A 27,783-nucleotide genomic window follows, 5' to 3' on the forward strand; every position below is an offset into this window, starting at 1 on the left:
GGAGGATGGTGGGGGGTTGCCTTGTCTTAGGTTCTCAGATTTGTGGAAAGCCAGGCTGATTACGGGTCACCTGGCCTCCCCATCCCGTTAGGACCTATGAGGTGCTGGCGGCCCCTCTGTGGAGGGAGGAGGTAAGTGGCAACAGGTAGAAGCTGGCACAGAGGCCTGTCCACCTGCCCCAGGCTAAGCCTGGGGTCTGGGGTGTCTCACAGGTCAGGATGGACCCAAAGAGGCGGAGTGGGCCGCCACACTGTGACAGTGCTGGGCTTCATTGCTCACTCCTCTCCATTCATCTCCTGGGTGATGGTTTTCATGTGCACCTTTGCCCAAACTACTTGTTTGGTGTCCTTTGTTCCTGTGACCAAGCAGGCCTTGGTGCCCCCATAAAGGACCAGGCCTGCCCCGTCTGTCATGGCCCCTCTCGGTGGACCCCATGCACTGACGGGAAGAGTGGTGTTTCGTGTGTGGTGTGTGTGTGTGTGTGTGGTATGTGTGTGTGTGAGGGGTGAGGTGTGAGGAAAATCGTCAAAAAGAGGAAGGTGTGATATTTTCAAATAACCCTGATCTGGGCTCTCTCTCTGGGCAGGATGACAGCGCAGATCTGAGGTGCCAGCTCCAGTTTGCCAAAGAGGAGGGCTCGCTGATGCTCAGGAAGATGGCCAAGCTGGGGCGCGAGAAGGACCGGCTGGAGCAGGAGCTGCAGAGGTACAGGGCCCTCTACGGGGACGCTGACAGCCCCCTGCCCACGGGCGAGGCCGGCGGGCCACCCAGCACTCGGGAGGCCGAGCTGAAGCTGCGGCTGAGGCTGGTGGAGGAGGAGGCCAGCATCTTGGGCCGGAAGATCGTGGAGCTGGAGGTGGAGAATCGGGGGCTCAAGGCTGAGATGGAAGACCTGCGCGGCCGGGAACCCCTGCCCGGTGGGCCGACCTCGCCCTTCGGGGGTGACTCCCTGGAGTCCTCGGCTGAGCTGCGCCGGCACCTGCAGTTCGTGGAGGAGGAGGCAGAGCTGCTGCGGAGGTCCATCTCCGAGATCGAGGACCACAACCGGCAGCTGACCCACGAGCTGAGCAAGTTCAAGTTCGAGCCGCGGCCCGAGCCGGGCTGGCTGGCAGGGGGCGGGGCGCCCCTGCAGGACGAGCTCCAGGTGGTGCGGCTGCCGATAAGCGAGCTGAGCGGGGAGGTGCTGACTCTGCAGCCGGGCCCGCGCGCCCCGAGCCCGCGGGACAGCGATGCTGACAGCGACACGGGTCGGAGGAGCGACGACGGTGAGGACGGACGCCTGCAGCCTCGCCGGGAGGGCCCCATTGGCGGTGAGAGTGACTCGGAGGAGACCTTCGAGAAGACGTCTGGCTTCGGAAGCGGGAGGCCGTCGGAGGCCGGCGAGTGCCCGGCGGAGCTGCTGCGCGCGCAGGAGGACTCGGAGCGCCTGGCGAGCATCAGGCACGAGGCGGAGCGGCTGGAGCGCACGGTGGAGCGCATCATCACGGACACCGAGGCCGCTCTCCCGGGCGGAGAGGCCTCGCCCGGGGCCTGCGGCCAGGGCACCAGGGAGGAGCCCCAGCTGCTGGGGACCCTCAACGCCAGGATGAAGGCCTTCAGGAAAGAGCTCCAGGCCTTCCTGGAGCAGGTGGAGCGACTGGGGGAGGGCCTGTCCCCGCTGCCCCAGCTCACCGAGTCATCCAGCTTCCTGTCCTCTGTGACCTCCGTATCCCGGGACTCCCCGGTGGGGAACCTGGGCAAGGAGCTGGGCCCGGACCTGCAGGTAAGGGGGCTCCTGGCTCTGCCTCCCTGCTCCGTCCTGCTCCTCCTCCTTCTCGCTGGCCTTGCCGCGCTCCAACTCACCTTGCTCACAGCTGCTTGGTTATGATCGCAAACCTGCATTGTACTAAAGCCTCAAGTTTCAACCAAAGCCTTTCTGTTGGTTGGGTTTCTCTATTTTTTTTTTTTTTTTTTTTTTTTTTGGTTTGGTTTGGTTTAGCTCTCTTGTTTCCTTGTTTCTTTCCCCCTTTCCCTTTTATTTTTAACCACGCCACTGCTCTTGGCTAAGAGGTCCTCCCTCTTGACACGAGGCTAACCCACTGGCAGCACCAAGGATGGACGCATTCTGTCCCTTCTCCTTTTTTTGGCGTCCTCAATGACCAGCCATCTCGATGAAGAAGCAAAGAGGAGTTTGAAGCGCAGTGCAAGCGCTCTTCGAAGTCAGGATAATTAGCAGACTCCCGGGAGCGGGTGCATCCGTGCCTGGGTTCACCGCCCCAGGGACAGTCCAGCCCACCGGCTCCCTCTGTGACACAGCTGGGGCAGGCAAGGAGCGTGGTGGAGAGAAGGATGGCTTTGACAGCACCCCGGAGCCGAGGGCGACGAGTGGTGTGGCCCGGACGGCTCTCCGTGCACCGCCCTGGACTGTGGCGTTTGGTGCCCGATGCCTGACTGCGGGCGAGTCTCGCTCCCGCGTCCCCATCGCATGCGCCTCGTGACCAGCGTGTTGCATTCTTCCGTTTCTCTGTTTGCCTTTCAGATCTCTCAGCCTGCCGTTTTGCTGCTCCTCCTCCTGGCTCTGTTCTCTCCTCTCTCTGACGCCGCTGTGTTTACGTTGGTTTCTCTGGTCATGCTTTTCCTCATCCCATAGATCTCCAGCTGTCTGTCTACTCCCCCCCCCCCCCCGCCCCACCTCACTCTCTTGTCCTTTGTATTTTGTTTAAAATTGTAAGACAAGAACAAAAGCAAAAAAAAAAAACAAATCCCTCCCATGCACCTCACAGTCCAAACTGAGAGATCAGATGGAGTGGCAGCCGGGGCAGGAGCGAGGGGAGGAGCGGGGTCACCTCCATCTCCGCACCGCACGGGAGCTGCACCGCCGAGCCGACGGGGATGCCGGGAGCTGCCGGCCTGGAGCCCAGAGCTGCTTCAGCCTCGAGGTGAGCAGGGGTCCCCCTCACCTTCCCACTCCTCCTTTGCTGTGTGTTTGTGTGACGGTTCCCACCTAGGTCCAAGGCCCCTAGGGAACATGATGGGGATATGGGGCATGTGGGATCAGAGGGGTACTTAACTGAATCAGAATCCATGGCATACAACTGAACTGGGGGATTCACACAGGGTGAGGACAGGGGGCCTGGAAACGAAGCGAAGCAACTGAGACTGATTCATGAGGCTGTGTGGCTGGTTGTCAGGCAGTGAGGAAAGCAGGACTGAAAACCAAGAGTGTCCCGCCTGTGTGTCTTGCCCCGCCCCGACCTGCTCCTTTTCTGGATGGTGCTCCAGACGTAGGGCAGAACCGGGAATGCTCTTCTGACCCGGGGGCTCTTCTGCAGTCTCTGTTGCCATAGCAACCCATGTCCACAAATCTCACAGTCACTGTGGATAGTACTGCTTTTCCTCATCCTATAGTTTTCCAGCTGCCTGTCTACCTTCCCCACCCCACCCCACCCTCTTGTCCTTTGTATTTTGTTTAAAATTGTAAGACAAGAACAAAAGCAAAAAAACAAATCCCTCCCATGCATCTCACAGTCCAAACTGAGAGATCAGATGAGTTGCAGCCGGGGCAGGAGCAAGGGGAGGAGCGGGGGTCCTGTTGTAGGTCACAGTTGTCCCGTCCGCGAAGGCTCCTCCCTTTAGGTAATTCCACCAGGACAGAAGGTAGGTGGCCCTGAGGCGGGTGTCTGGCTTTGGTACCGCCTGTTGAGGAAGTTGCCGCAGGGTTAGAGCCGCGTGTTCTGCATTAGGAAAGGTCGGGGTGTTTGCTTCCGGAAGCAAACAGAAGCTCACTTCTCAGTCAGGTGAGAAAGTCCCCCAAGAGTGCCAGGTGCTAGGTAACAAAGTATGAATAGTGATCAAGAACCAGAAGGAATATGTCTTGCTGTTGAAGACTGCCTGGCAGGAAGGGGTGTCACGGCTCCAGTAGCTGGTACCAATGTTGTGTTTGTTCTGGTGTGATTTTATAACTGTCAGTGTACAGTAAAAATGGGCAAAAACTAGCCAATCAGACTACATCAAATGACAGCACGTATAAGGCCAAAACCAGCCCATCTGCATCCTGTCCTGCACACAGGTTACTTTGGCACAAAAACCCATAGCCAGAGGCCGGGCCACATTGCCAGTCTTCTCTGCCCCCAGAGGCCCTTTCTCTGGGTGGTCCGGTGCCCTCCTCCCTCTATACACCGTCCGGGGTGTCCTGTCTACTAAGCGTGTCCCGTTCACTGTGATGAGGTCAGAGGACTCCCTCCCCTGCACCCCCAGGCCCTGCTGGTTCCCCAGGAGCAACAAGTCTGCCCCCTACTCTCCTGGGCATGTGTGCTCTGCAGAGCTTCAGAAGCCACAGAGAATCTGGAGAGAGGAAGACGCTTAGCTGAAACAGTGTCGTGGGAAACCTTCGTAAAAGGGCACGTAGCAAAGTTAGCTAGTGCTGTGCGGTGACTTTGGGTCACCAAACAATACGGCTCAGAAGGGATCTTCAGACAGACCCCCTCATTCTACAAGTGGGAAGAAAGCACAAGGCAGTGTCAGCAAATTCTCCCCCACCCCAGCTGACTGGTGGTGGAGCTAGGGCCAGAACTGCCTCCTCGGGCCTGGCCTGTCCTCTCCCCACCCCGGCCCCTCCCATGAGGAGTGCTACCTATTCAGCAGGGACTGGCCCCCACTGACCACTCCCCCCCAGGCCTGGACATTCCAACAGGCGCTCCATCTCCTTGGGGGCCATTTCCAAACCCAGATCACTCGGGTGACTAATCCTTACGCCCGCTATCTTGCCATGGAATGTTTTGTCTTTCAAGCGTCTGTCTGGTTTCCTTTAATTTTATACCTTCTAATGAGACAGTAAAAAAATAAAAAACAACTCTGTAAAAGGCAAGGTCCAGGAGCATCATTTCCTAGAAGGGGAAACTGATTTACTCAGGAGTTAGACACACTTCATTCTGACTTTTTATTCACCAAGGCATTTCACACAGGAGAGAAAACTCATGTATGCAGACACAATTTTAAAATACTTTCTAAAAGATGACACCCCTCTGGTTTCTGGCCCCTCTGACAGCTCCATAGTTTTTCTTTTCATGATGAGAGGAGCCCCATGTTGATCCCATGTAGGGTCTGGTTCTCCGTGTGTGTCCCTGGCATGGATGTCACCCTGGGGCTCAGCTTGGCCTTTGAATGTGATATTGGGTTAAAGGATCGTACAGTGGACAGTTCTGGGGGGCAGAACCCTCAGAACCCTTTAGTGAAGACTTCGCTGAATTCATTGCCAACACTTGGTTTCCCATGAGGCTCTACTGGAAACTGTACACACAGTAGCAGGGCAGCCGGCCAGAGAAGTGACTCTGGGTTAAAGACTCGGCACAGGGCACGGATGCCATGGAGTGCCGTGTAACTGGGGCGAAGGCAGACGGAACAGACGTTTTCATCTAGAATGGGGCTGAGACTGAGGGAAGGTGTACTGCTAGCAGGGTTTTTTTGTTTTTAAATTGACGCATAGGTGATTTACAATGTTGTGTTAATTTCTGCTGTATGGCAGAGTGACTCAGTGACACACATATATACATTCTTCTTCATATTCTTTTCCGTGAAGCTTTATGACAGGATATTGAACTATATAGTATGACCTTCTTGTGCATCCGTCCTGTGTATTCTAGTTGGCATCTGCTAACCCTATCCTCTTCCTCCCCTTTGCTAATGGTGTCTGGACTTCCTCTTCCGTTGCCCTTGACGTGACCTTGGTCTGTCTGCAAACACTAACTACTCAAACGCATGTGAATTTCCTTCAGCCCTTGGCTCCTTGGAGGTGCTAGTGGAGGGGTTGACAGAAGCCACCTTAGATTGGTGGCTTCAAAGAAGAAACAACTTTCTGAATTGAAGCTGAAGTTTAGAAGATTCCTCAAGTCCCATTTGTGAAGTGCCTTCTGTGTTTTTTACGTTATAGATTTCATGTTTGGGGAAAGGGGACAGACGCTAAGTGCTTATTTGGGAAGATTTGGTAGACACGGAATCTTAGTAGTATGTTGAACTACTACTAAGGAGAAGGCAATGGCGCCCCACTCCAGTGCTCTTGCTTGGAAAAGCCCATGGACGGAGGAGCCTCGTAGGCTGCAGTCCATGGGGTCGCTAGGAGTCGGGCACGACTGAGCGACTTAGCAGCAGCAGCAGTCACAACAAGGCGAAAAAGAAAATAACTGCCTCTTACTCAGTAGCGTGTTAGCAGATCACAGGTCTTTGTGGTGGGAGGCCCACCCTTTGGGCTGCACATGCTGAGCTCTGGGGGGCACGGTGTGTCCATATCCTCGTCCAGCCCCTCAGAACTGCCGCAGCCAGAGAGAGCCAAAGTCCCAACCTGCCAGCACCCATGAGCCTGCTAATGCAGCTACAGAAAAGTTAACCGCTCAGAGGAGAACAAAGCGAGCAGACTTCAGAAAGGCCAATACTCTGGTTGCCTGTTCCTCTCGGTGGCTGCCAGCAAGATTCCCATGTGGCACGGGCGTCTTCCCGGGCTTTGCTCCCTGAGGCTCCCGGCAAGTCTGCTGAGAGCTTCCATCTGTTAAGAAAGCAGGATACGGAATATGTGGTTTGGAATGTGCCAGGCGCCTTAAAAATAGTGCTGAAGGAGGAGCACAGGCACCGGTCAGATTACACGTAAATATGAGACTGAGCCTGTGCCCAGAGGATCGAGTTTCTGGGTCAGAAATCCCGGAGTCCTTCTCTCAAGCCCCTCCTCCTGTCCTTTCATCAACGAGAGCGCTCTTCGGCCTCAGCTGTGACATACCAGCCTCGATGAAAGGATGTGGGGTTTATATGCCAAGTACGCGGGCACAGGTGCTGACCCGATAAACCGCTTTGGAAAGAAGCAGTAGCAGAACTGCCCCGAATAAAATGGAAGTCATGGGAGATGAGGTCACAGGGAGGGAGGCAGAATGGAGTCCTGGTGAACGAGTAGCATTGTTGTTACCTAGTAAGTAACCACGTGAAAAGATTTTTGATTTTTTGGTTTGATTTGGTTTTTGTTTGTGTGTTGAGATAGCGAAGTTGTCTTTAGTGTGGAAAGTAATTTATACGCCACTTTCTCTGAAGATGTCCAGGAAATGAGCAGTGTAGTCGTGGCACAGGCCATGTAGGGGAAGGCTGGAGTGTGGATTCCCCAGTGATAATACAAGGAGGTGGTCGTGCTGTCGAGATGAACACGTGTCCATGGCATAGGGACCACCAGGGAAGGCATCGGCTGAACGTAAACCAACTGCATAGGACAAGGTCAGTGTGTTTGGTGACTAATCAGAATCTTAGGTGAGTGGGATGGTTTCGGCAACTCGGTGATGAAGGGGAAGTATGTATGTTTGGAGGGAATCTCTGTGTTGTGTGAAACCTTTCTCACGTATGTGACGTGTATGAGCATGTGCAGTTGTGTGGCGGTGGTGGTGATTCTGGATGGCAGATTCTGCCATCGCCTGTTTGTATTTTGGTTTATCCAACACTATAGTGGCAGCATCCTACCTAGGAGCAGTTACTTGTCCACAGAGCTTTATTTCTTTTAATGTTTGCTTATTTTTATTTTTGGCTGTGCTGGGTCTTCGTTGCTGTGCGCAGGCTTTTCTTTAGTTGTGAGCACTGGCTACTCTCTTGTTGGGGTGCTTGGGCTTCTCTTTGCCGTGGCTTCTCCTATTGCAGAGCACAGGTTCTAGGGCGCACGGGCCTCAGTAGTTGTGGCACACAGGCCTAGATGCCCTGTGGCATGTGGGATCTTCTCTGACCAGGGAGCAAACTCGTGTCCCCTGCATTGCAAAGGTGGATTCTTAACCACTGGACCAGTGGGCAGCACATCATGCTTCAATGTCAATGATGCCTAAGATTTTTAACAGGACAGTGTTTCCATCTCTAAAAAACATGTCATAAAGGAACTCGGCCTCCTCTGTCATTGCCATTTGGACATAAAGGTGTAAAAGATGGATTTTACCAGTAACCGTTTTATTGAAGATTCCTGTAGGTATTTTAATGTAAAATGTAACAGGCAGACCTTGTGCAGCTCCTCCAAGGCACTGGCGTCTGTTCAGTGAAGGAGCCCCAGGCCACTCGCTGTAAGCATCCTGGGTGGGGGGACTCTGGGGAAAAAAGAGAGGCCTCCCAACGGCGCAGGAAGAACTCTTAACAAGAAAGTATGAACTCATTAATTATGCAACTGAGGGAGACACTCATGGGCTTGGGCAGTGAGTCCAGAAAGCCGTGTGTGAGGCAGTCATGCATGATCGCCAGCTCTGATGCCCGCAGCTTCTAGAAAGTCATCTAGAAGCCGCCTGTGTGGGGCTGCCTCCTCTTGGCCTGGTTTGTGGCGCTGTGGTGGCGAAGCCCAGGCGATGGCACTGCTCACCGACCCGGCTGCCAGGTTAGAGATGCGGGCGGGGCTCTGGGGGGGCTGCTGAGATTCACTCTCTGCACCCACGGGTGTCTTGTCACTCTGTGCCCCTGCCTCGTGCACGGGTCTGTCCCATGTCTTCAGCTTGGGCCAAGTTCTCACTGCTGCTAAACCCCTTCCTTTGTCCCACCAATCAGCTCTGGGGCTCCCCCAAACAGAATGTATCCACTAAACCCCTTCCTTTGTCCCACCAATCAGCTCAGGGGCGCCCCCGAACAGAGTGTATCCACTAAACCCCTTCCTTTGTCCCACTGATCAGCTCAGGGGCTCCCCCAGAGTGTATCGATAAAGGAGCTTCAGGGTCAGCTTGCGCAGGTAGTCAGACTACATCAGAAAGAGGCAGAGAGATTGACAGACACTATCTGGAAGGTAAATATGACCTGGATCCAGCACCACCTTCTCTGTTCGTAGGCCCCGAGAGAGAGAGGATGGGCGGTGCTTTATAGGGACTCGGTCTCATGCACCAATTGGGCAGCCTGGACTTGGGGCTGGAGGGCACATGGATAAGGGCACCCAGTCAAGCTGCCCACCTCGGGGTGTCTCACAAAGATCACTGTCTACCTTCCTGCTGGAAAGCACACTTTTCCATCCTGACTTTGGTCAGTATGTGGTCTCAGGAGATGTGGGTTTGATCCCTGGTTCGGGAAGACCCCCCGGAGAAGGGAATGGCAACCCACTCCAGTGTTCTTGCCTGGAGAATCCCCATGGACAGAGGAGCCTGGAGGGCTGCAGTCCATGGAGTTGCAGAGAGTCGGTCACGACTGAAGGAGTAACGCAACAGACAAGCTTGCCTACAGCCAGAACCAGTAAAAGGCCTTCCAGGCCGCTGGACATGAAAATGTGTCCGTAATGTCCAGTGTCTGCAGATTGGTACATTTCGTCAGTATCAGGTCAATTCACCCGTTGTATTAAAAAGCTGCCACTAATTGGACTGTGGCCTTATCAGCTCTTTAAGCCATTTTAGAGTAACCTGGTCCTGGCTCAAAATCCTCATCCACTAAGCGCCTCCCCAGAGTTCCCAGGACCTGGGATCACTGTCCCCAGGCCTCCAAGGTACCTGCCACCCCTGACACACCCGAGATGCAAACCCAGGCTCGAATGGCCATGACTGCTTCTCAGACCCTTTTGTGTTTGTTCCTGGAAGACATCTGTTATCTTTGAAAACAAAAACCAGATGATCTTGAGATGGCACCATGGTGTTTCAAATGCATGTCCTATGCACAGTAAGGTATCTGTATGTACTTACTCTGACAAGGAATGTGCATGCCACTTAAGCCTCATGTTGTCTGTGGTTCTGCTCATCTAAATGGGTTAAAAACTGATCAAGGGAGCGCCTTCTGCCATGAAGCTCCGGGAGAGCCAAGCCAGGTACCATTAGATGTGTCCCCTTTTTTTAAGTTATATTTCCAGGTCAAGTTTCACATATTATCACCAAAGAAAAGTAATTTCATATCACCTGAAGGCTAATCCCTAGAGAATTTAGCTGTTTGTTTGTTTTTTACATTGCTCCAAAAATCATGTTTGAAAATGAGTTTATCCCTGGAGATGCTGTCAGCAGAACCGCAGGTTCCTGGTGTTTCTAGTACTGGATTCAGGATAAGGGGCTGTGGGGTGAAGACTCTCCCAGCCTCAGCTGGAGGCTCTGAGTAGTCATCTGGGCTTGTTGAAAGGGAAAGGGGATCCTGGAACAGAAGAAGGGCCTTGGAGGAAGAGGGAGCAGAGCAAGCCAGTCAGGAAGGGACATTTCCAAGAGGTTATAGATCAAAAAATAAACTAAAAGAATAGACCCTCCCAGGGCTGTGCCTCCCGGAGCCAGTCCTGGGGCACCCGCCTGGCACTGGGCACGCACGGCGGGGGTCAGCTGTACTCGCAGCTGAAACCTCACAAGGATCAGTCGATGGCCTGAGATAACACAAATAAATGGCAGACACTGGGCTTCCAGCAGTCAGGCTGCCCCCTCCTCCCCCTGTCCAGCTCCATGTCCACAGGGGACAAAGCCAGTGCTGGGACTCAGGGCTGCTGAGTGTGTGAGTGAAATTTCCAGCTTCAGGTGCTAACGAGGTCTGGTGTCAGCACCCAGCTTAGTACTTTCTCTAGTACTTGAGGGAAACAAAACCAAACCCACCTGTTGGTTTTTGACACAAGAGGGGGTGTCAGGGTAATAGCAAGACTGGCATTCTAACCCTTTCTGGTCAGTGGAGCAAAGACTTTCAGCCTATATATCACTTTAGCCACCATGAACGCTATTCCTGTGCCCTCATCTGCACCCCATGTGCAGTTGAGTACTAGCTTGTCATCTTTCTCTCGGGGTCTGTGGGAACCCTAGGGCTCAGTGAGTCAAGGGGGAAGGATTCCCACTTACTCTGCCTGGACACCTGCAATGTGCCAAGGCACAAGGTACCAGCCCCGGAGTGCAAACAGGGTCTGCCCCTGGGTCAGCTGTGAGCCCTGCCTCCAAGAGACAGTGCTCCTGAAGGGGCCTAAGGAACATCAAAAAACCGCACGAGAAACTCCACGATGAGAAATGATGCCGACCCCTCCCCTTGAAGGGGGAGTCAGGAGGCGCTTGGGGTTTTGTGAAGAGTGAGCCTCTAGAGGAGTTTACTAAACTCAGGGAGTGGGGGGCAGGGGGGAAGTTTCTGAGTTTCCCATCCCACGCGGGATGGCCGCTGGCAGAGGCTCAGTTGGGTGGCAGGTAGGGACAGCCGCCCGTCACGGCGCCTCTCTTCTTCGTCCAAGGTGGAGGAGGAACGCCGCTGCGCCCTGCGCAGGCGCGACCGGGAGGCAAACGGCCTGGCCCTGCAGAGCTCGCTGCACGAGCGCGCCTGGGACGACGAGAGGCACCTGATGCAGCAGGAGCTGCGCTCCCTGAAGCAGAACATCTTCCTCTTCTACGTCAAGCTCAGGTGGCTGCTCAAGCACTGGCGCCAAGGGAGGCAGGCGGAGGACGACGCGGAGGACTTCATGGAGGTAGCTCGGCCCCGGGAGTTCCTTTGTATGGGGTTTGTTCTTGAGCCCCAGGCCCTGCTGTCCGCCTACCCACTCCACTCCGCACACAGTCATGTTCTGATTCTCTCAGGTTATTTTTCACGCCCAGTCCAGGCAGAGCAAAGGCAGTGGGGTTGTCCGGTGCTGCCCAGGGAGCTCGTTTGAAGAACACGCTGGTCTGTAAGCCCCTACTGCAGCCATGCTTTTTGCTGCCATGTCTTTTTGCTGATGGATGAATTTGTTATCACCCCCAAAGTCCTCCACTGGTTCATTCCACAGTGATGGTTTGCAAACCCGGCTCTAACGTGGTCTCTCTGAGCTCCAGGAGCTTTCTCACAGCCTCTGAAATCAGTATATGAAGCATATACCTACTTAGGCCTCAATTCCCAGGTTCATGGCAGAACCAGAGCTATTTGCCCTCTGATTGATGGTTATTGATTAAGGCAGAGTGGCCTCCAGCTCTGCAGGCTCCTCTCTGGCCATGCTCTCTGGCGAGCACAGGGCTGGAGCTGCTGGTGTCTGCTACTCTGGCTGCCTCGTCAACTGTTTTAGGGCCCCGTGGTGGTTGGCTCCTCTTAGCCCCCAAAGACCCTCTGCTCCCACTCTCCTCAGCAGTGTGTGCAGTTTTAAGACATCCTGGGAATGGGGAGATACGATGCTCTTCCCTCGGGGTGGAGAACTTCAAAAACGAATTCAACCTGCTTCAAGATAGCCATGACCTAGAAAACCATCGTTAAGCAAAACCTGGAAGTAGTTGTCAAGTTTTCTATTGATCAGTACTTTGGAGGTCCGCCTTCTTTCACTGTAACTGAGAGCAGGAATGATTTATAAATAGTGATATTTCTAATCTCCTCTAATAAACTGGGCACCCTCTATGTCAGGTTTAGATGGAGAAAGTGGCCAATGAGTGAAGTGGTCACTATGAGCCTCCTAGGGAGAGAGGGCTGAGAAGTGAAGTTGTGATAACCCCAGAAGTGGGTGATGAACCTCAGGCAATAAAACTTAGGCTGAGGGCAGAAGAATTCAGCTGTGATTGTCCCCTCCTGCCATTTCAGAGCGAGCTTCCAGAGACCTTCCCCAGGCTCGGGGAGCTTGGCGTCCAGGGGGACACAAAGGTGGACAGTCCAGACGGAGACGACGATGGGCCAAGCTGTGGCTTTTCCCTGGGAGAGCGCTCTCCGCAGATGGGTGACCACGGGTCGCGGCTGCAGCCCACCGATGGGGGGCAGCTCTACAGGCAGGTGGGTGCTGGTCTCAGCTCCTCAATTCTCCCTGCACTGGGAGAAAAGGCCCCCTAGCCTGCCCGTCATCTGTTCACACGCTGGTGTTCCCAGGGGCAGAGAGCTCTGGTTTGCTTGGCTTATTCACATACATGAGGACATAGTAAGGGCACGTCGATTGAGTCCCCTCAAGGCCAGTGAATGTGCCTCAGGAAGAGGAGAAAACAGCACTGGATAGGGTGGCCCGTGTCTTATATAGAGGGTGACCACTCTTCCAAGGAGATGGTGCCCTCATCACCCCACATAGGGCTTTGTTGTTTGCTGGCGGGCAACGTAACACAGGAGGAAAAGCAAGTTTGTTTGTCTTTTTATCTCCAAATGTGTATGAAGTATTTCATGTTGTTTTTAAGCTACACAAAACATAATGTCCCCAGTACAAATACTGGATGACACTTGAAGCAAAAATGAAAGCGTGTGTAAAGAGAAGTGAGGTTTCCGTGTAGAACCTTAAGTAACTATCAGTGTTCCCAAAAGCCCCGTTTATCTTTATAAGCAAACAGGCCCCTACTGGATAAGCCAAGAGATGCTCTGGGTGCCCCAGGTTGGTTGTGCTTTTCTGCAAAACGGAAGCTGTGATGGGTTTGGAGTGCCGGGATCCTGCCTGCAAGGCTAAAACTTTTTTGCTCCTGGGCTTCCTGGCCTGAGACTCTCCTGACCTCATGTTGCTTTTTTGAGTGTCTGGCAGGGAGAGCCTGGATCTGGGGTTAGGCGCAGGGTGGGGTGACCCCAGGTGCAGCTGCAGGCGCCCCATCACAGCCAGTCTGGGCCCTCCCTGCACACCGCACTCCACAGCTGCAGCCTCTCCTTCTGCCCAGAGCATGTGTGTGTGTGTCGGGGCGGGGGGGTTAGGATGGTTAGGACGGCAGCAGAGCATGAGCTCAGGTCAGATGAGGAAAGTGACGCCTCCCTAGCTCACACCTGGGGGAGCGTTCCCCCTTTCCCCACCTTCTCTCTGTATACAACTCAGATTTTCACAGTTGAAGTCCTGATTTCTACGCATAACTTCACCCTTCATTCTCCCAGAATAACAGGACTCAAGAAAGAGGTTATATTTTCAAAAGAACTTTTAATTACCATTATTAGGAAGTCTGTCATGAGGCCATTGGAGAGATTTTTTAGCTCATGGAATGAATTTTCCAGCAAAGATCTAGTTAAAAAATAAAATGCTCCTTTGCAGAACATCCCCCAAAATCGACCAGTTTTATTAGTTTTTAAAAGCGGTGCTGTCGGGCAGTCCCATGGTATTATCTGTGACTTACATAGAATTCCTCATTGGCTGCTTAGCCACAGACCCGCTGCCTCCGAGAGCACGTGTCGGGTGTTTCCCATGTGCGCATCCAAATGCTTTGGGAAAGGGGGAAAATATAACAGCTGGTTTCCCAAACAATAGTCATGGAAGATTTTCCCTGTGAGGTGGAGACCTATGGAAAGTCACTCAGCTGGAACCTCCTGTTCTGTGCATCTTAACGTCATCTTTGCTGCTGCCTCCTTCCATCATTCATGTCTCAGCATTTCCGCTTGAAAGTGGAGGTGGACCATTGTGTTCCCGCTTTGTACACAGGCATGCAGATGGGCTAATGGGGGTGGCGTCCACATGGGCAGAATCAGATCTGCCTTTAACGGGCCCCTCTGCCCATGGCAGTCCAGTGCACGAGGCCATCCATCTGAGGACACAAGATTAATGACCTCTACTGTAAGCGACAGCTGGCGCCCGGCAGTGCACTTCTTGGGAGGGAGGTCTGTCCATCCATCCTGTACCAGCCAGGCAGCCTGGACGTGGGAGCTGGGCACGTGTCAAGCCGCACCCGCCTCAGAAACTCCGAGGGCCTCCCAAGGCGATAAGCAGAGTGGGAAATGTGGCCTGACTTCTTTCCCAAGGATAAATTAGCAGGGGACAGAATTTCCCAGGCCTTGCCTTGTGTCACAGTGAACAGTCTTACAGCTGAACAGGGTGGATGGCAACATTTATCATGTCAAAGGAGGTTTAAAAAAATTGCATGTATCAAGTCAGCGTTGGAAATACTTCATTAAAAACCATCGGACTGGAAAGTGGCTCTGCGAACATTCCCCACAGACTGAATGGGCAGCAGGGACCCGCCTGTCCTGGAGGCAGTGAGCACTTGGAGTTCACCAGCCTTCTGCAGGGTCCCGGGCCGGGGACAAGCACCAAGATGCCTGCAACTGCGTTGAGCCTCTGGGGCCAGCACCACTACAGCCAAGTATGCCTTTGATGGTAGTAATTCCTGAAATCAGGTTTTTAAACACAGGGTGGTTAACAGTGCCAGAAGTATGACCCTGGGGTTCCAACAGCCAGTCTTCCCACAATTGGATTAAGTCATTACAAGAAAAGTTACTTTTTCATTCAGGGATGTGACATAATACTCTTTTTTAAAGCGTCTAAGTGTAAGTGTGGAGAGGGCAATCTAATGCAATTATGAAAAAATTAAAGTGTTTAGTCGCCCAGTTGTGTCTGACTCTTTGCAACTCCATGGACTATAGCCTGCCGGCTCCTCAGTCCATGGAATTCTCCAGGCAAGAATACTGGAGTGGGTTGCCATGTCCTTCTCCAGGGGATCTTACTGACCCAGGGATCGAACCCAGGTCTCTTGCATTGCAGGCAGATCCTTCACCATTTACTATGTTTTGTGTTCAAATCTTCAAGTCTTCAACTGCCACTGGTCCCTGAGGGCCCTCCTCAGGATCCAGCCTGAGGACTAGGGGCAGTCTATTCCCTGGGCCTTTGTCACTGACCTGGGACTCGGAGGCCCCCCAGATCAAAGCCAGCCTTTCCCTGTAGACAGAGTGCCTTTGGCTCCAGGGCCTCCTGGGCCTGCACTCACCTGGTGCCCAGTAGCCTACTTGCTGGCAGCCCATTCTTTCTACTCTGCCCAAGATACAGAAACTTCCAGAAACAGCACTTCCACACATCTGATTTTATATTTTAAATAAGAAGGCAATCCTCTTGAGCCTTGATAGCTTTTATGTTTCACTTTCATATGTTGCACCAGATTCATTCTTCAGACTCTGTAACTTTATAGCCTCACCTAATAGACATGCAACTCTGTGGAAGTAACCTGACCAGAGTTTATGATTAGGAAGCACTTTATTTTTGCTGTTTATTTTTTTTTCCTGTTACTGTGAAAGTAGCACGTGTTCAGGGCGTGGAAAGTCACCAGTAACAAAAGGTTCCTGAGGAAATACTCTCGGCCCCAGCCCTACCTCCCCGACCTACCTGTGGGTGGCAGGTAGTTTGTGACACACCTTTCCAAGTGTTGTGGCACAAGCTCTGATACACTAATGAGCTTGCCAGTAATCAGTTCACTCTTCCCATCTGGCCACTTGACTTCCCATCACACTTGCCCACTTGCCCTTCCATCACACTTTGAAGCCTTGGCAACAGTTCTGGGTCTATACCTGTTCAATCTGTGTCCATATGTCCTCTCACACACCCACCTTTACTCTTCCGAGGCCTTCAGTGAAAATGATGGGAGACCTGCAGGCATGGAGTCTGCCTGGTCCAGGTCACCCAGTGTATTCGCAGCCAGTGGACACATGAGTTCTGGCCACAGATGAGTCCATCATCTCTGCAAGCTTCCTTCAGAGATTATATTTTCATAGCCAGTCTTTAATGACTCATTCTCCTTTATCTGTGGGGATGATGGTTTTAGAAAAGAATCTTTAATCTGTATGTAATAATGAAGATAAGAATGACAAATGGCTTACTTGTTAAAATGTTGCTGGATTAAAATATTGTAGGGGTTCCTAGGTGGCGCAATGGTAAAGACTGCCTGCCAATGCAGGAGACAGAAGAGATGCAGGTTCGACCCTGGGTCAGGAAGATCCCCTGAAGTAGGAAATGGCTATCCACACCAGTCTTCTTGCCTGGAGAATCCCATGGACAGAGGAGCCTGGCGGGCTACAGTCTCTGGAGGGTTGCAGTTGGACGTGACTGAGAGACCAAGCACACACAGATATGTAAAGATAATCTCAGTAAAGGATGACTTGGCACCCATGCTGGTGAAGGAGTTACTTTTATTGAACCTGCAAGAGGCCCCCCGCCTTATGTGTGTCAAATAGGAACTATGCATGGGTGTGTATGTGGAAGTGGGCGGCGGGTGGTCAGGGCAGCCAACCACAGCATTACAGGACTCTGCCTAAGTGAGGATAAGGCAGAGGCCAGCACCTCTATTGTGACTGACTTTTTGTGGGTCAGCCCATAGCAGCAGGTCAGTACCTCTGTTCCAATTTTAGATTACACCCATCTCTAAAGTCAGTGGCTCTGATGCAGCAGAGTGGTTGATGTTAAGTATAGCTTTCACAGAATTACTTATGTGCATGTCTTAGAAATCTTAAGCAAAAGTGAGTCTATAAAATAGCTGGTGTTTCCTCACCAACTGATCTGCTACCTATCTATAAACTTCTTTTAAATTTCCATTAACATGTGTCCTATAATTGGATAGGGCTTCCCTGATAGCTCAGTTGGTCAAGAATCTGCCTGCAATGCAGGAGATCCTGGTTTGATTCCTGGGTCAGGAAGATCTTCTAGAGAAGGGACAGGCTACCCACTCCAGTATTCTTGGGCTTCCCTTGTGGCTCAGCTGGTAAAGAATCCGCCTGCAATGTAGGACACCTGGGTTCGATCCCTGGGTTGGGAAGATTCCCTGGAGGAGGAAAAGGCTACCCATTCCAGTATTCTGGCCTAGAGAATTCCATGGACTCTATAGTCCATGGGGTCACAAAGAGTCAGACACAACTGAGTGACTTTCACTTATAATTGGATAACAGTCCTACTGGCCAAAGCCCAAACTTGAACCTGTTATTTTAACACTTTATAGCACAAACTCCTGATGCCAAATGGAGGCTTATTCAAGCTTGAAAGGGCTGAAATGTCCTTAGAATTGAGAAAGAAATTGTGGAAACATTTTATCTTGCTGCTTTGTAAGATGACCAATAAGCCTCTTGATGAAAGTGAAAGAGGAGAGTGAAAAAGTTGGCTTAAAGCTCAACATTCAGAAAACGAAGATCATGGCATCTGGTCCCATCACTTCATGGGAAATAGATGGGGAAACGGTGGAAACAGTGTCAGACTTTTTTTTTGGGGGGGGGCCTCCAAAATCACTGCAGATGGTGATTGCAGCCATGAAATTAGAAGATGCTTACTCCTTGGAAGGAAAGTTATGACCAACCTAGATAGCATATTCAAAAGCAGAGATATTACTTTGCCAACAAAGGTCCGTCTAGTCAAGGCTATGGTTTTTCCAGTGGTCATGTATGGATGTGAGAGTTGGACTATGAAGAAAGCTGAGCACTGAAAAATTGATGCTTTTGAACTGTGGTGTTGGAGAAGACTCTTGAGAGTCCCTTGGACTGCAAGGAGATCCAACCACTCCATCCTAAAGGAGATCAGTCCTAGGTGTTCACTGGAAGGACTGATGCTGAAGCTGAAACTCCAGTACTTTGGCCACCTCATGCGAAGAGTTGACTCATTGGAAAAGACTCTGATGCTGGGAGGGATTGGGGGCAGGAGGAGAAGGGGACGACAGAGGATGAGATGGCTGGATGGCATCACCGACTCGATGGACATGAGTTTGAGTGAACTCCGGGAGTTGGTGATGGACAGGGAGGCCTGGCGTGCTGTGATTCATGGGGTCGCAAAGAGGCGGACATGACTGAGTGATTGAACTGAAAGAAATTGGGAAGTTGGCCTTTTTAATTACGATTGCCCATACTTACCAGAAGGGCTTCTCTGGTGGCTCAGAGGGTAAGGCGTCTGCCTGCAATGCAGAAGACCTGGGTTTGATCCCCTGGAGAAGGAAATGGCAACCCACTCCAGTACTCTTGCCTGGAAAATGCCATGGAGGAAGGAGCCTGGTAGGCTACAGTCAATGGGATCACAAACAGTCGTACACAACTGAGCAATTTCACTTTTTGTATACTTACCAGATATATAAGCTAAAAGGTTATAGAGCTCAGCACCTGGCACAGAAAGTTCTGAAAGCTCTGTATCTAAGATGAATGACTTTCACCTGAAGACCTAGTCTCGATTCCATCCTTGATTTGGGTCTTTCTACCAAAAATATAGCCCAGCAAACGGCCACCACTGGGAGAAGTGAGAATAACAACTTCTAGATGTTCTTTCAGGAGGGCTACTGTTATTCCCCTTGATGTGGGGAATGGAGTTTGCTTCACAGAGATTAGCCATCTTTGTTTGTTCGTTTATTTTTGGGTGTGCTGGATCTTCATTGCAGCAAGGAGGGGCTACTCTCTAGCTGTGGTTGCTCGGGCTTCTCACTGCAGTGGCTGCTCATGTGAAGCACAGGTTCCAGGCACGCGGGCTTCAGCAGTGGCAGCGCTCAGGCTCAGCAGTTGCAGTTCCCAGGCTCTAGAGCACAGGCTCAGTAGTCACGGCACATAGACTTAAGTGCTCTGCAGCCTGTGCCACCTTCCTGGAACCAGGCATCAAACCCATGTCTCCTGTATTGGTGGGCAGATTCTTAACTACTAGACCCCTAGGGAAGCCCTAGATTAGCTATCTTTAAAATTAAGGCTTGGGCAGGGTTATGCTGCCAGAATTCACATATGCTGGCAGGCTTGTCCAGTCTTGGGTAGCACAGGCAGACCTGGATTGCAGTCAGGCTCCACGCTTCCTCGTGGCCAGCTGGGTTCCCCGTTGCTGTGGGTCCTCCCCTGTGACAAGGGCATGTGCCAGCGTGCACTCAGGCTCGATGTGAGATGCAAGCACTGCCCTGTAGGTGAAGGATCATCACACCCCTGGCCCACTGGAAACCACTAGTGTTAATCACCGTCACTGGGTTTCTGTGTGTTTAACAGTCAATTGGAAGGATCAGTGCCTATCTATGGCTCATTCAGGGTCTTCAGAAGTTTTCTCTTGGACATAGTTCTTGCCGTTGTTCTCCAGTGGCAGAACTAGGTTGGCTGCGTGCCAGGCCACAAGCTGTGCCCAGGTGACTATGGTAACAGGGACCAATAGCATCGATTCTCTGGGCTCTTGTCCCCTTTGGCCACCTTCACCCCAAAGCAAGTTTGAGCTTATCCCATGATGATTAAATATAGTATTGGTATAACAGGACATTATGTTGATTGCTCTGGCCCAAATGTGCATGAAAACATTAAGGCTTGATTTTATTTAATCTGATATCTATTAATGCCAAAAAGTACTTACTTCCAGCAGAAGCAAAATTTTAATCTGCAAAAGGACAGTCACGTGAACCCTGCTTTCAAGGAGCACAAAATTCTGGTCCTGATGTTGTCAGCGCTGTTAGAGAAGAACCCCAAAGCTGACCACATACATGACTTGTGGTTCATAGGAAAGTACTGATCACATGTGATTTATTATGTGGTTTTCTGCTTTTTCTTCAATGAAACAGAGACAGCTGCTCCGAAGTTTGGATAAAAATTATTACCGTGATTTATGTTTAAAATAGTTTGACTTAAAAAGTAGTAATTTTTTAAAAATCTAAAATCCAATGATGAAAAATCAAATCTACCATACAATAAACATAATTTTTTAGCAAACAAATTCTATACTTAGGAAGATGTATATTTGTGAAAAGACTAACACCTCACTCATACATACCTTTAAATATTTTCGGTGTAGAGTTTAAAGAAACTTCTGCATTGATTACAGTTTCACACATTTTTATGAATATCTTGTTGAGAACAGTGGTAATTTACTTATATTCTGATAGTTGGAAAGAACATACAGGATTTTTAGAAGGTTTTCTATTTGCCAAGTTTTGCAAATGTTAACTGAATTGTACTCTCAGTTAAAAGTGAAAATTGGTTTTCATGGTGAGGAAAATCAAGGAGCAATAAATGCTAACAGACCTTTTCACCTGACCAAAAGTCTACTGTATCTAATACTAAAACTTTTCATATAAATTATGGAGAAAACTATGGTGTTTTCAGTGATAAAGTTCATGTTAAGGAATTTCTCTTTTCTAACATCCAAACATATATCCAGAGTATCACAAATTCTTCCCAAGCATGGCTAACCATTTTTGCATATGTACATGTGTGTTTCATCGATTGACTAGATGGTTTTAAAAGCATGATTGACTCTCAAGCTGATGGGCGAGAGAAGGCTGCTGGGCATGCAGATCCCAGGCTTGCTGCCCTGGGACGGGAGGTTTACCAAGGAGAGGGGATTCTTCTGAACATGAGGGGCTCTGTCTTCCCATGGTACAGAGTGCCTCTGGCAGGACTGAGAGAGCTTTTAAGTCCTCCTGTCTCATAAATATGCCAAAGAGGATTGCCTTGAGACCATTCAGGGAGCTAGCAACTGGCTTTAGGTGTTCTCCGTCTGGTTTGTAGAGATGGACTGATGTGGCTTTTATTATCCAGGTACCATCATTGATTCAGGGTGTATTAATTCATTTGGACAAACCTTCTGATATAATGCCCATGCTGAAGCGTACTGAGATAGCAATCATGGTTTTGAAATGTGTGTTCATAGAACTAAATAGGTATTATTGGAAAATACAAAATCTTTTAAGTTAGGTAGAGCAGGTTAGTAATAAGAATCCATTCTTCATTATCAGACCTGTTTGCATGCTTCCATGACCTGAGCACCAGAAATGTGGGAGGTGGTCAGCCTTTGACAACTTGGAGGTGGGGGGGCAGGGGAGGCACAAGATAAACAAGTAGTTAGAGTCATTATTCCTGCCATTAGTGAGCAGAAAAGAGATTCTGGGCAGTGACTGTATTTCGAGGGAGAACAAGGAAGCCTTCACCCGCATGTTAAGCCTTTACTTTTGGTTTTAACTGTTAGACCTAAAAGTCACCCCCACCCCATGACTCTGCTTTTTTGCATATATGACCTCTCAGTAACTACAAATCGGAGACTAACCACCACGTTGATGAGACACACGAGCCCTTTGTTAATTCCCTCTGGCTCAACAGCTGGCACTCCAGTGACAGCACACAGAGCTGAGTTTATCTCGTTACTCCTGTTGTCAACCAGGGCTGTGAGGTCTGAAGTCATGCAGAGCATCCTGGCAGCCCTGGCTCGGTTCCCCTCGCCTCCCTCTGCTTCTTCCCATCTCTGCTTCAGGTGTCCGTGGTACCAGCCTCCTCATCCAAGGAGCCCTTAGCAGCATCGGCCCAGTGGCCCTCGAGCAGCCAGGGGACCCACTCTCCCCCTAACTGTGCAGATTCCCACCATAGCCCCAAACCAGCCCCCCTCCCTTGCTGGCCAGGCCCCTGTCCTCGCCCTCATGAGATGCAGAGCTGCCCTCGTGTCCCCACAGGTGTCAGAGACCCAGCCGCTGTTCTGCGCGCTCAAGGCACTGCTTGAGGAGCTGCGCGCAGAGCTACGGGAGGACGCGCGTGCACGCCAGCGGCTGCAGCAGCAATACGCGGGTGACAAGGCCGCCTGGGATGTGGAGTGGGCCGCGCTCACATGCCGCCTGGAGCAGGTACGGCCTGGCCTCCTCTCCAACCGCGGGGAGGGTCTGGATCCCAGGGCCTGGCTGGGAAAGGGGGGCGAGGAGAAACCCGAAGCAACGGCCTCGGGCACCTGGGAGGTCCCCCGCCTTCCTGTGGTGCCATCCTTCCCTCTTCTTCCCTCTCCCAAGGTGTGAAACATGGCCCCCACCCAGCAGTGTTTCAAAAGCAGCATCTGTTTCCCCATTCTGTGTAGAACAAGGTTGTCTCTTTTTTATTATCCAGTTTAAACTAAAAGCAGAGTTCACCCATTCCCTACTCACTTCCCCCTGGCAGGTCCTTATCTGTTCAGTGTTATCTATGAGCTTGGTTTCATCTGTTTACTTATAGATTTCCACATCTACTTCTGATCACACAGTATTTATCTCTCTCTGATTTCAATTAGCATAAAGCCCTTGAGCTCCACCCACTGTTGCTGCAAATGGCATGATTTTGTTCTTTTTCACCACTGAGTAGTATCCCATTGTATATATATATATATATGTACCACATCTTCTTTATCCATTCATTCATCCATGAACATTTACATTGCTTCTGTAAATGGTGCTGCTGGGAACATGGGGGTGCAGGTGTCTTCTCGCATGAGTGTTTTCTTTTCCTTCAGGTAACAGATACATGAAAAAATGCTCTGTTATTGATCCTCAGGGAAATGCAAATCAAGACCACAATGAGCTGTCACCTCACAGCTGTTGGAGTGGCCCTTATCAGAAAGACTAGAAATAGCGAATGTTGGTGGGGAGAAAGGAGCAAGGATGTCCTTAGTGCCACCAAAGCCTGACCAGCATGAAATGGTGAGCAGTACACGGCCATCATTCAGACAGAAGCAAAGAAAAGGCAGATGGTGGTTTTGTTATCTCTAAAAAAAAACAAATGAATGCTTTCCATTAGATTTCTCCCAGTGCTGGGAAGACCTTGTAGACCTCCCACTACACGTGCCCTAGAAGTCTGATGAGTCGTGCTGTCCTTATTCACACGGAGAAGTGAAGGCTGGAGGAAGCATGTTGTCACAGATTGCAGAGGCTTCACTCAGAGTGGAGACGAGAGCACAGCGGAGCACAGGGTCTCAGAGACTTAAGACCACACCCCTGGTCACTAAGATCAGGCTGCACCGGAAATGCTCTTTTCTGTGGGCTTTCTCCCTGGAAACCTTTCAAAGTGGTCACTTTCTGCGTGGTATCTGCTTGCTCAGACTGCTTCTCTGGGTGTCTCCCCACCCCGCCATCATGGTGCGCCATCTCAGATAATCTCTCTTCTGGGCAGATTGTAATCAAGATTTTCTATCAGTTGGCCCCATCATGAGACAAAAAAAAAACTTGCCTGGAAAGAAGACATCTTCTAAATAGTCTTGATAAAAGCTGAGAGGGCTTGTCCTGTCAGAAGACAGCTTTCGCAGTGCCCACAGGTTCACCTGCACTGCCACCTGGCCCACAGGGGCAGAAGTACCAGGCTCTGGAGGGGCCAAGGTACAGCTGCCTCTGCAGGGGCAGCGGCAAAGCACAGCCAGACCAGCGCTCCTGGCCAGGCCGGACAAGGATGCAGCCGCTGACCCAGTTATGAATCCTGCCGACTGCCTGGTAGGAGCGTCTTACTAGATATTCTGTTTATCTTCGTTCACAGCCTGAAGAGCCGGCTGTGGAAGAGAAATGAGTAAGGACGTTCTGATGAGCTGCCTTTAAGCTTACTTTAAAAATATGTTTATGGGGGAAACAGCTAAATATTTTCAGAAATATAAGCATAGCCAAAAAGAGGAGGCATAATCTTTGAAGTAAGCCAGCTTCAAAACATTTCATCTTTGTTTTAGAGGAACCTGGTATCCACCCACACATTTGCTACAAATAAAGCCTCGGAGATAATCACTGAACACCAAGAAGTAAAGCTAGAACTTCAAACCTAGAAGCCAAGTGGGTAATACGTAAAGATTTCATCTTCTGCCCCCAAACTGTTTAAAGTTTCTCAAACATTTGTGGCCTAGGGAACAATGAATGTGGGCTGATGCTAGTGCATTTATAATAGTGCCATCTTTGCCCATTTCCACTTAAATGCAAAACAGCTGAATTCTATCCAGAGGGAAATATTTTCTCTCAGTGGAGGCCATGTTGTGTCAATCCCCAAATCTAATTCCTTCAACTGACTCCGAAGTCAGAGCTTGCTTTGCCAGGGATCCCCCAACAGAGAAGACAGATCCTTAGGGGGTTCTCAGTACAGTGGGAGAGCAGAAAAGGGCCAAAGTTAGTAACAGAGTGATTAAGTGCCCTGCCGGACCTGTACACAGGCTCCCGGGAATGGGAGTGTGCAGGGCACACACCTTAGTCTGCAGGCTCAGGGCAGGGTTGTTTGTGAAAGTCCTGCTTAGAATGAATCTTGGAAGATGAACAGGAGTGGCTACATGGAAAAGGAGAGAAAGGGACATCATGAAGACAGGAGGATGGCACACCCGAGCAGCTGCACCTCACCATGGACGAGTGCAAAGAAGAATGTTCAAAGAATCAAAACACTGATCCTGATTTCGTCATGGGAGTAAAGCATTTTGACCTGCATTTTTAAGAAGTTATTCTGGTATAGAGGTTAGAGAATAGATTAGAAACCATTAGAATTGAATAGATTAACATGGGGCCATGGAGGGACTTCAGGGATCTGCTTATCTAGACTAGGAAAAAGGGTATATATTTGTGTTCGTGAATCTTGCACTAAAACTTATCGCATTCACCAACAGTATACACCCAGCTCCCTCCTCCCGTCCTGCACCGCTGCCAGTTCACTTCTGCGCATTCTATAAACACACAGTATGCAGCAACCACCTTTACCTTAGACACTGAGTAGTATTTTAAAGCAATTAAAAATAGAAAATGAGTTATATTTGCATTTATTCAGGATTTCCAGTCATTTCCAGTGTTCTTCATTTTTTGTGTAGATCAAAGTGTTTGCTGGTATATCATTCCATCTGCCTGAAAACGTCCTCGGTCATTTCTTGACATGCAGGTCTGCTGACAGTAATTTTTTTTTAAGTTTCCATTTGTTGAAAAACCTTTATCCCCCTGTATTTCTGAAAGATGCTGCCGAGTACAGAATGCTGGTGGGATCAACATTTCCCCCCTCCAGCCCTTTCACGGTGTTACTCCATTGTCCCCTGACTTGCACAGTTTCCAAGGAGAAGTCTGCTGTCATTCCCATCTTTGTGCCTCCATGGGTGGTTTTTTCTCTGTCTGCCTCCAAGGTTTCCTCTTTGGTTTTCAGCAGTGTGCATGTGGTGTCTAGATGGGAGTTCTTTTGCTTGCTTGTTTGTGGTCTTCAACCTCCTGGGTGCTTGATGTGTGTTTATTACAGACTGCTAGGTTCCATTGCTGCCCTATTACCAGGTTCCACAGAGGGGCGAAGGATGTAGGGATAGACATGTGCCTGCCTTCAAGGAGCTGTACAGCAGAACAGGCAGGAGACATGGTGACGCGAAGTCTGCAAGGGGAACTGAGGAGTGGACTGTGAGAAGCTGGGTGGATTCTCTTATTCACCTGTGTGTGACTCTGTCAGATATAAGACTTTAAAGACGAAAATTATTTCCTCTGTAAGCTTGGTCAGATCTTGATTTAAACACAATTCCAGGGATAATACATGAATGTGCTGAGGTTTTCTTCACCTAATAATGTGAAACTGTCAGGGACTAAGTTCCCATGTCTTATCCTTGACAGCTGGAAGCAAAGAATGAAAAGAGCTTGGGAGACCCAGGCTCCTGCACCGACAGCAAAGGGGCATTCAGGAAGGAGAGGGAGGTGCAGCAGAAGCTGCTGGCGGATAGTCACAGGCTGGTCATGGACCTGCGCTGGCAGATCCACCACAGCGAGAAGAACTGGAACCGGGAGAAGGTGGAGCTTCTCGACCGCCTGGACCGGGAGCGCCAGGAGTGGGGGCGGCAGGAGAAGGAGATGCTGTGGAGAATTGAACAGGTGAGGGTGCCCCTAGGAGGAACGGGGATGCCTGGCCTGGAAACCAGGGAATTCAGAGGGGAAACTGAAATAGCTCGGGAGTCTCTGCCATACCAGGCTGATCTAGGGGCTTCCAGAGGAAGAGGAAGAAATCCTAGGGGCTCCAGGCTGGAGACCTAGGGTCAGCCCTCCTACAACACAGGTCTTTTCATGCAAAGTCAGTGAGTAACTTTACTCAATGTGTCTGGTTGGGGGTGGGGATAACTTTTTTAAGGTGTTAAAAGACTAAACTTGAAAGACAAGGTTATTTCATATCTTAGAAAGTGATTTCTGCCAAAAAGCAAACTAGCTTTTAAAGTCTGCCACTAAAGATGTGGTCACAGTGACTGCTCCAGCTTGAATGGAATTGTTGTCCATTAGTGAAGAAACTGCTGAATTCAGTAGGAAGTCAGGCTGTTTGCACCTGCTGTGGATCTTGCAGAGCTGTGATTAGACAGGACACGGTCAGGGGAGGTGACTGATAGTTCATTATCTTCAACTAAACAAACGATTCAAAAACACAGATGAGTTCAGTGGGAGAGGCAAGTTTTCTGCAGATAATCATTCCCTGCCTTGCGTCAGATGTAGGACAGTTTGCATAACTGTGATCCTGCTTGAGTGGTGCACAAATTAATTTCCACATGAGAACGATGAGAGATTGGGATTCTTTCCAGGCTGGGTTTTGACATCGCATACAATTTCAGCCTGTCACAGTTATAAATTCAGGTGGCCTCAAGGAAATGTATTAATAAGAAACTGAAAGCCGGAAAAATAACCTCATTATTCTTTTACAAATGCCCATGCTGCCTTTTGGAGAAGGCAATGGCACCCCACTCCAGTACTCTTGCCTGGAAAATCCCATGGATGGAGGAGCCTAGTAGGCTGCAGTCCATGGGGTCGCTAAGAGTCAGACACGACTGAGCGACTTCACTTTCACTTTTCACTTTCATGCATTGGAGAAGGCAATGGCACCCCACTCCAGTACTCTTGCCTGGAGAATCCCAAGGACCGGGGAGCCTGGTGGGCTGCCGTCTATGGGGTCGCACAGAGTCAGACACGACTGAAGTGACTTAGCAGCAGCAGCATGCTGCCTTTTGGAAAATGTGCTGTCTTATTCCTGAGACACGGACCTCTGTTCTGCAGGTGCAATGGCTAAGGTCCGTTTCTGCTTACTGGTGGGGAGGGAGGGTGGAAGTGAGAACTGAAAAGAACCAGGAGCTTTTGGCTCGAGAACCCCTGAGCAGAAGCAAGTGCATTTGCAGATAGAGAGGCCTGACGTCCTTCCTGGGTTTGGTTACTCACACAGCTGAGTCACCCAGACTGATAGGTGATCTGGCTCATTTCAGAATTCCCCAGAGTCTATCAAAGGAAGGTTGGCCACTTCCTGTTTGGCCTAGAATGTGACACTTGAGAAGACTGTCCTGTCTTAAACCCTCGGTGTGCCTGTGCTCCATGCAGAGGATCAGCTGTTGGGTGGGAGTCACGGGGCAGAGGCAGCATGTACTCTGACAAAGTGCTTATAGATTCACCCAGTGTTAATTAACTAGTGTCACGGCTGTTCCAGGCCCCTCCCTGGAGGGTCCCTCCTGCACCCCAGCAAGACCATGGTCATCATCTCTTTGCCTGTCAGCTCTAAGCTCCTTGCTCTTGTCTTGGCTTCATTGTGGATATAACCTTGGATGTAAATGAAGCGAGTCTTTAAGGGCTTCAT

General features: G+C 50.4%; 1 protein-coding gene across 4 annotated transcripts in view; it reads left to right on the forward strand.

Annotated features, from left to right (window-relative positions):
• Positions 1-27,783, forward strand: part of MTCL1 (microtubule crosslinking factor 1) — a 114,738-nt gene that overhangs the window by 72,715 nt on the left and 14,240 nt on the right. For all 4 annotated transcript variants that reach the window (XM_055559482.1, XM_055559483.1, XM_055559479.1 and 1 more), the window contains 6 exons: positions 587-1,762; positions 2,763-2,918; positions 11,123-11,353; positions 12,427-12,612; positions 21,921-22,088; positions 25,800-26,054. In XM_055559482.1, coding sequence (XP_055415457.1) covers positions 587-1,762; positions 2,763-2,918; positions 11,123-11,353; positions 12,427-12,612; positions 21,921-22,088; positions 25,800-26,054 — 2,172 coding nt within the window. The remainder of the gene's footprint in view (positions 1-586; positions 1,763-2,762; positions 2,919-11,122; positions 11,354-12,426; positions 12,613-21,920; positions 22,089-25,799; positions 26,055-27,783) is intronic.

This window comes from Bubalus kerabau, chromosome 21, assembly GCF_029407905.1.
Source record: "Bubalus kerabau isolate K-KA32 ecotype Philippines breed swamp buffalo chromosome 21, PCC_UOA_SB_1v2, whole genome shotgun sequence".
Classification (NCBI taxonomy): Eukaryota; Metazoa; Chordata; class Mammalia; order Artiodactyla; family Bovidae; genus Bubalus; species Bubalus kerabau.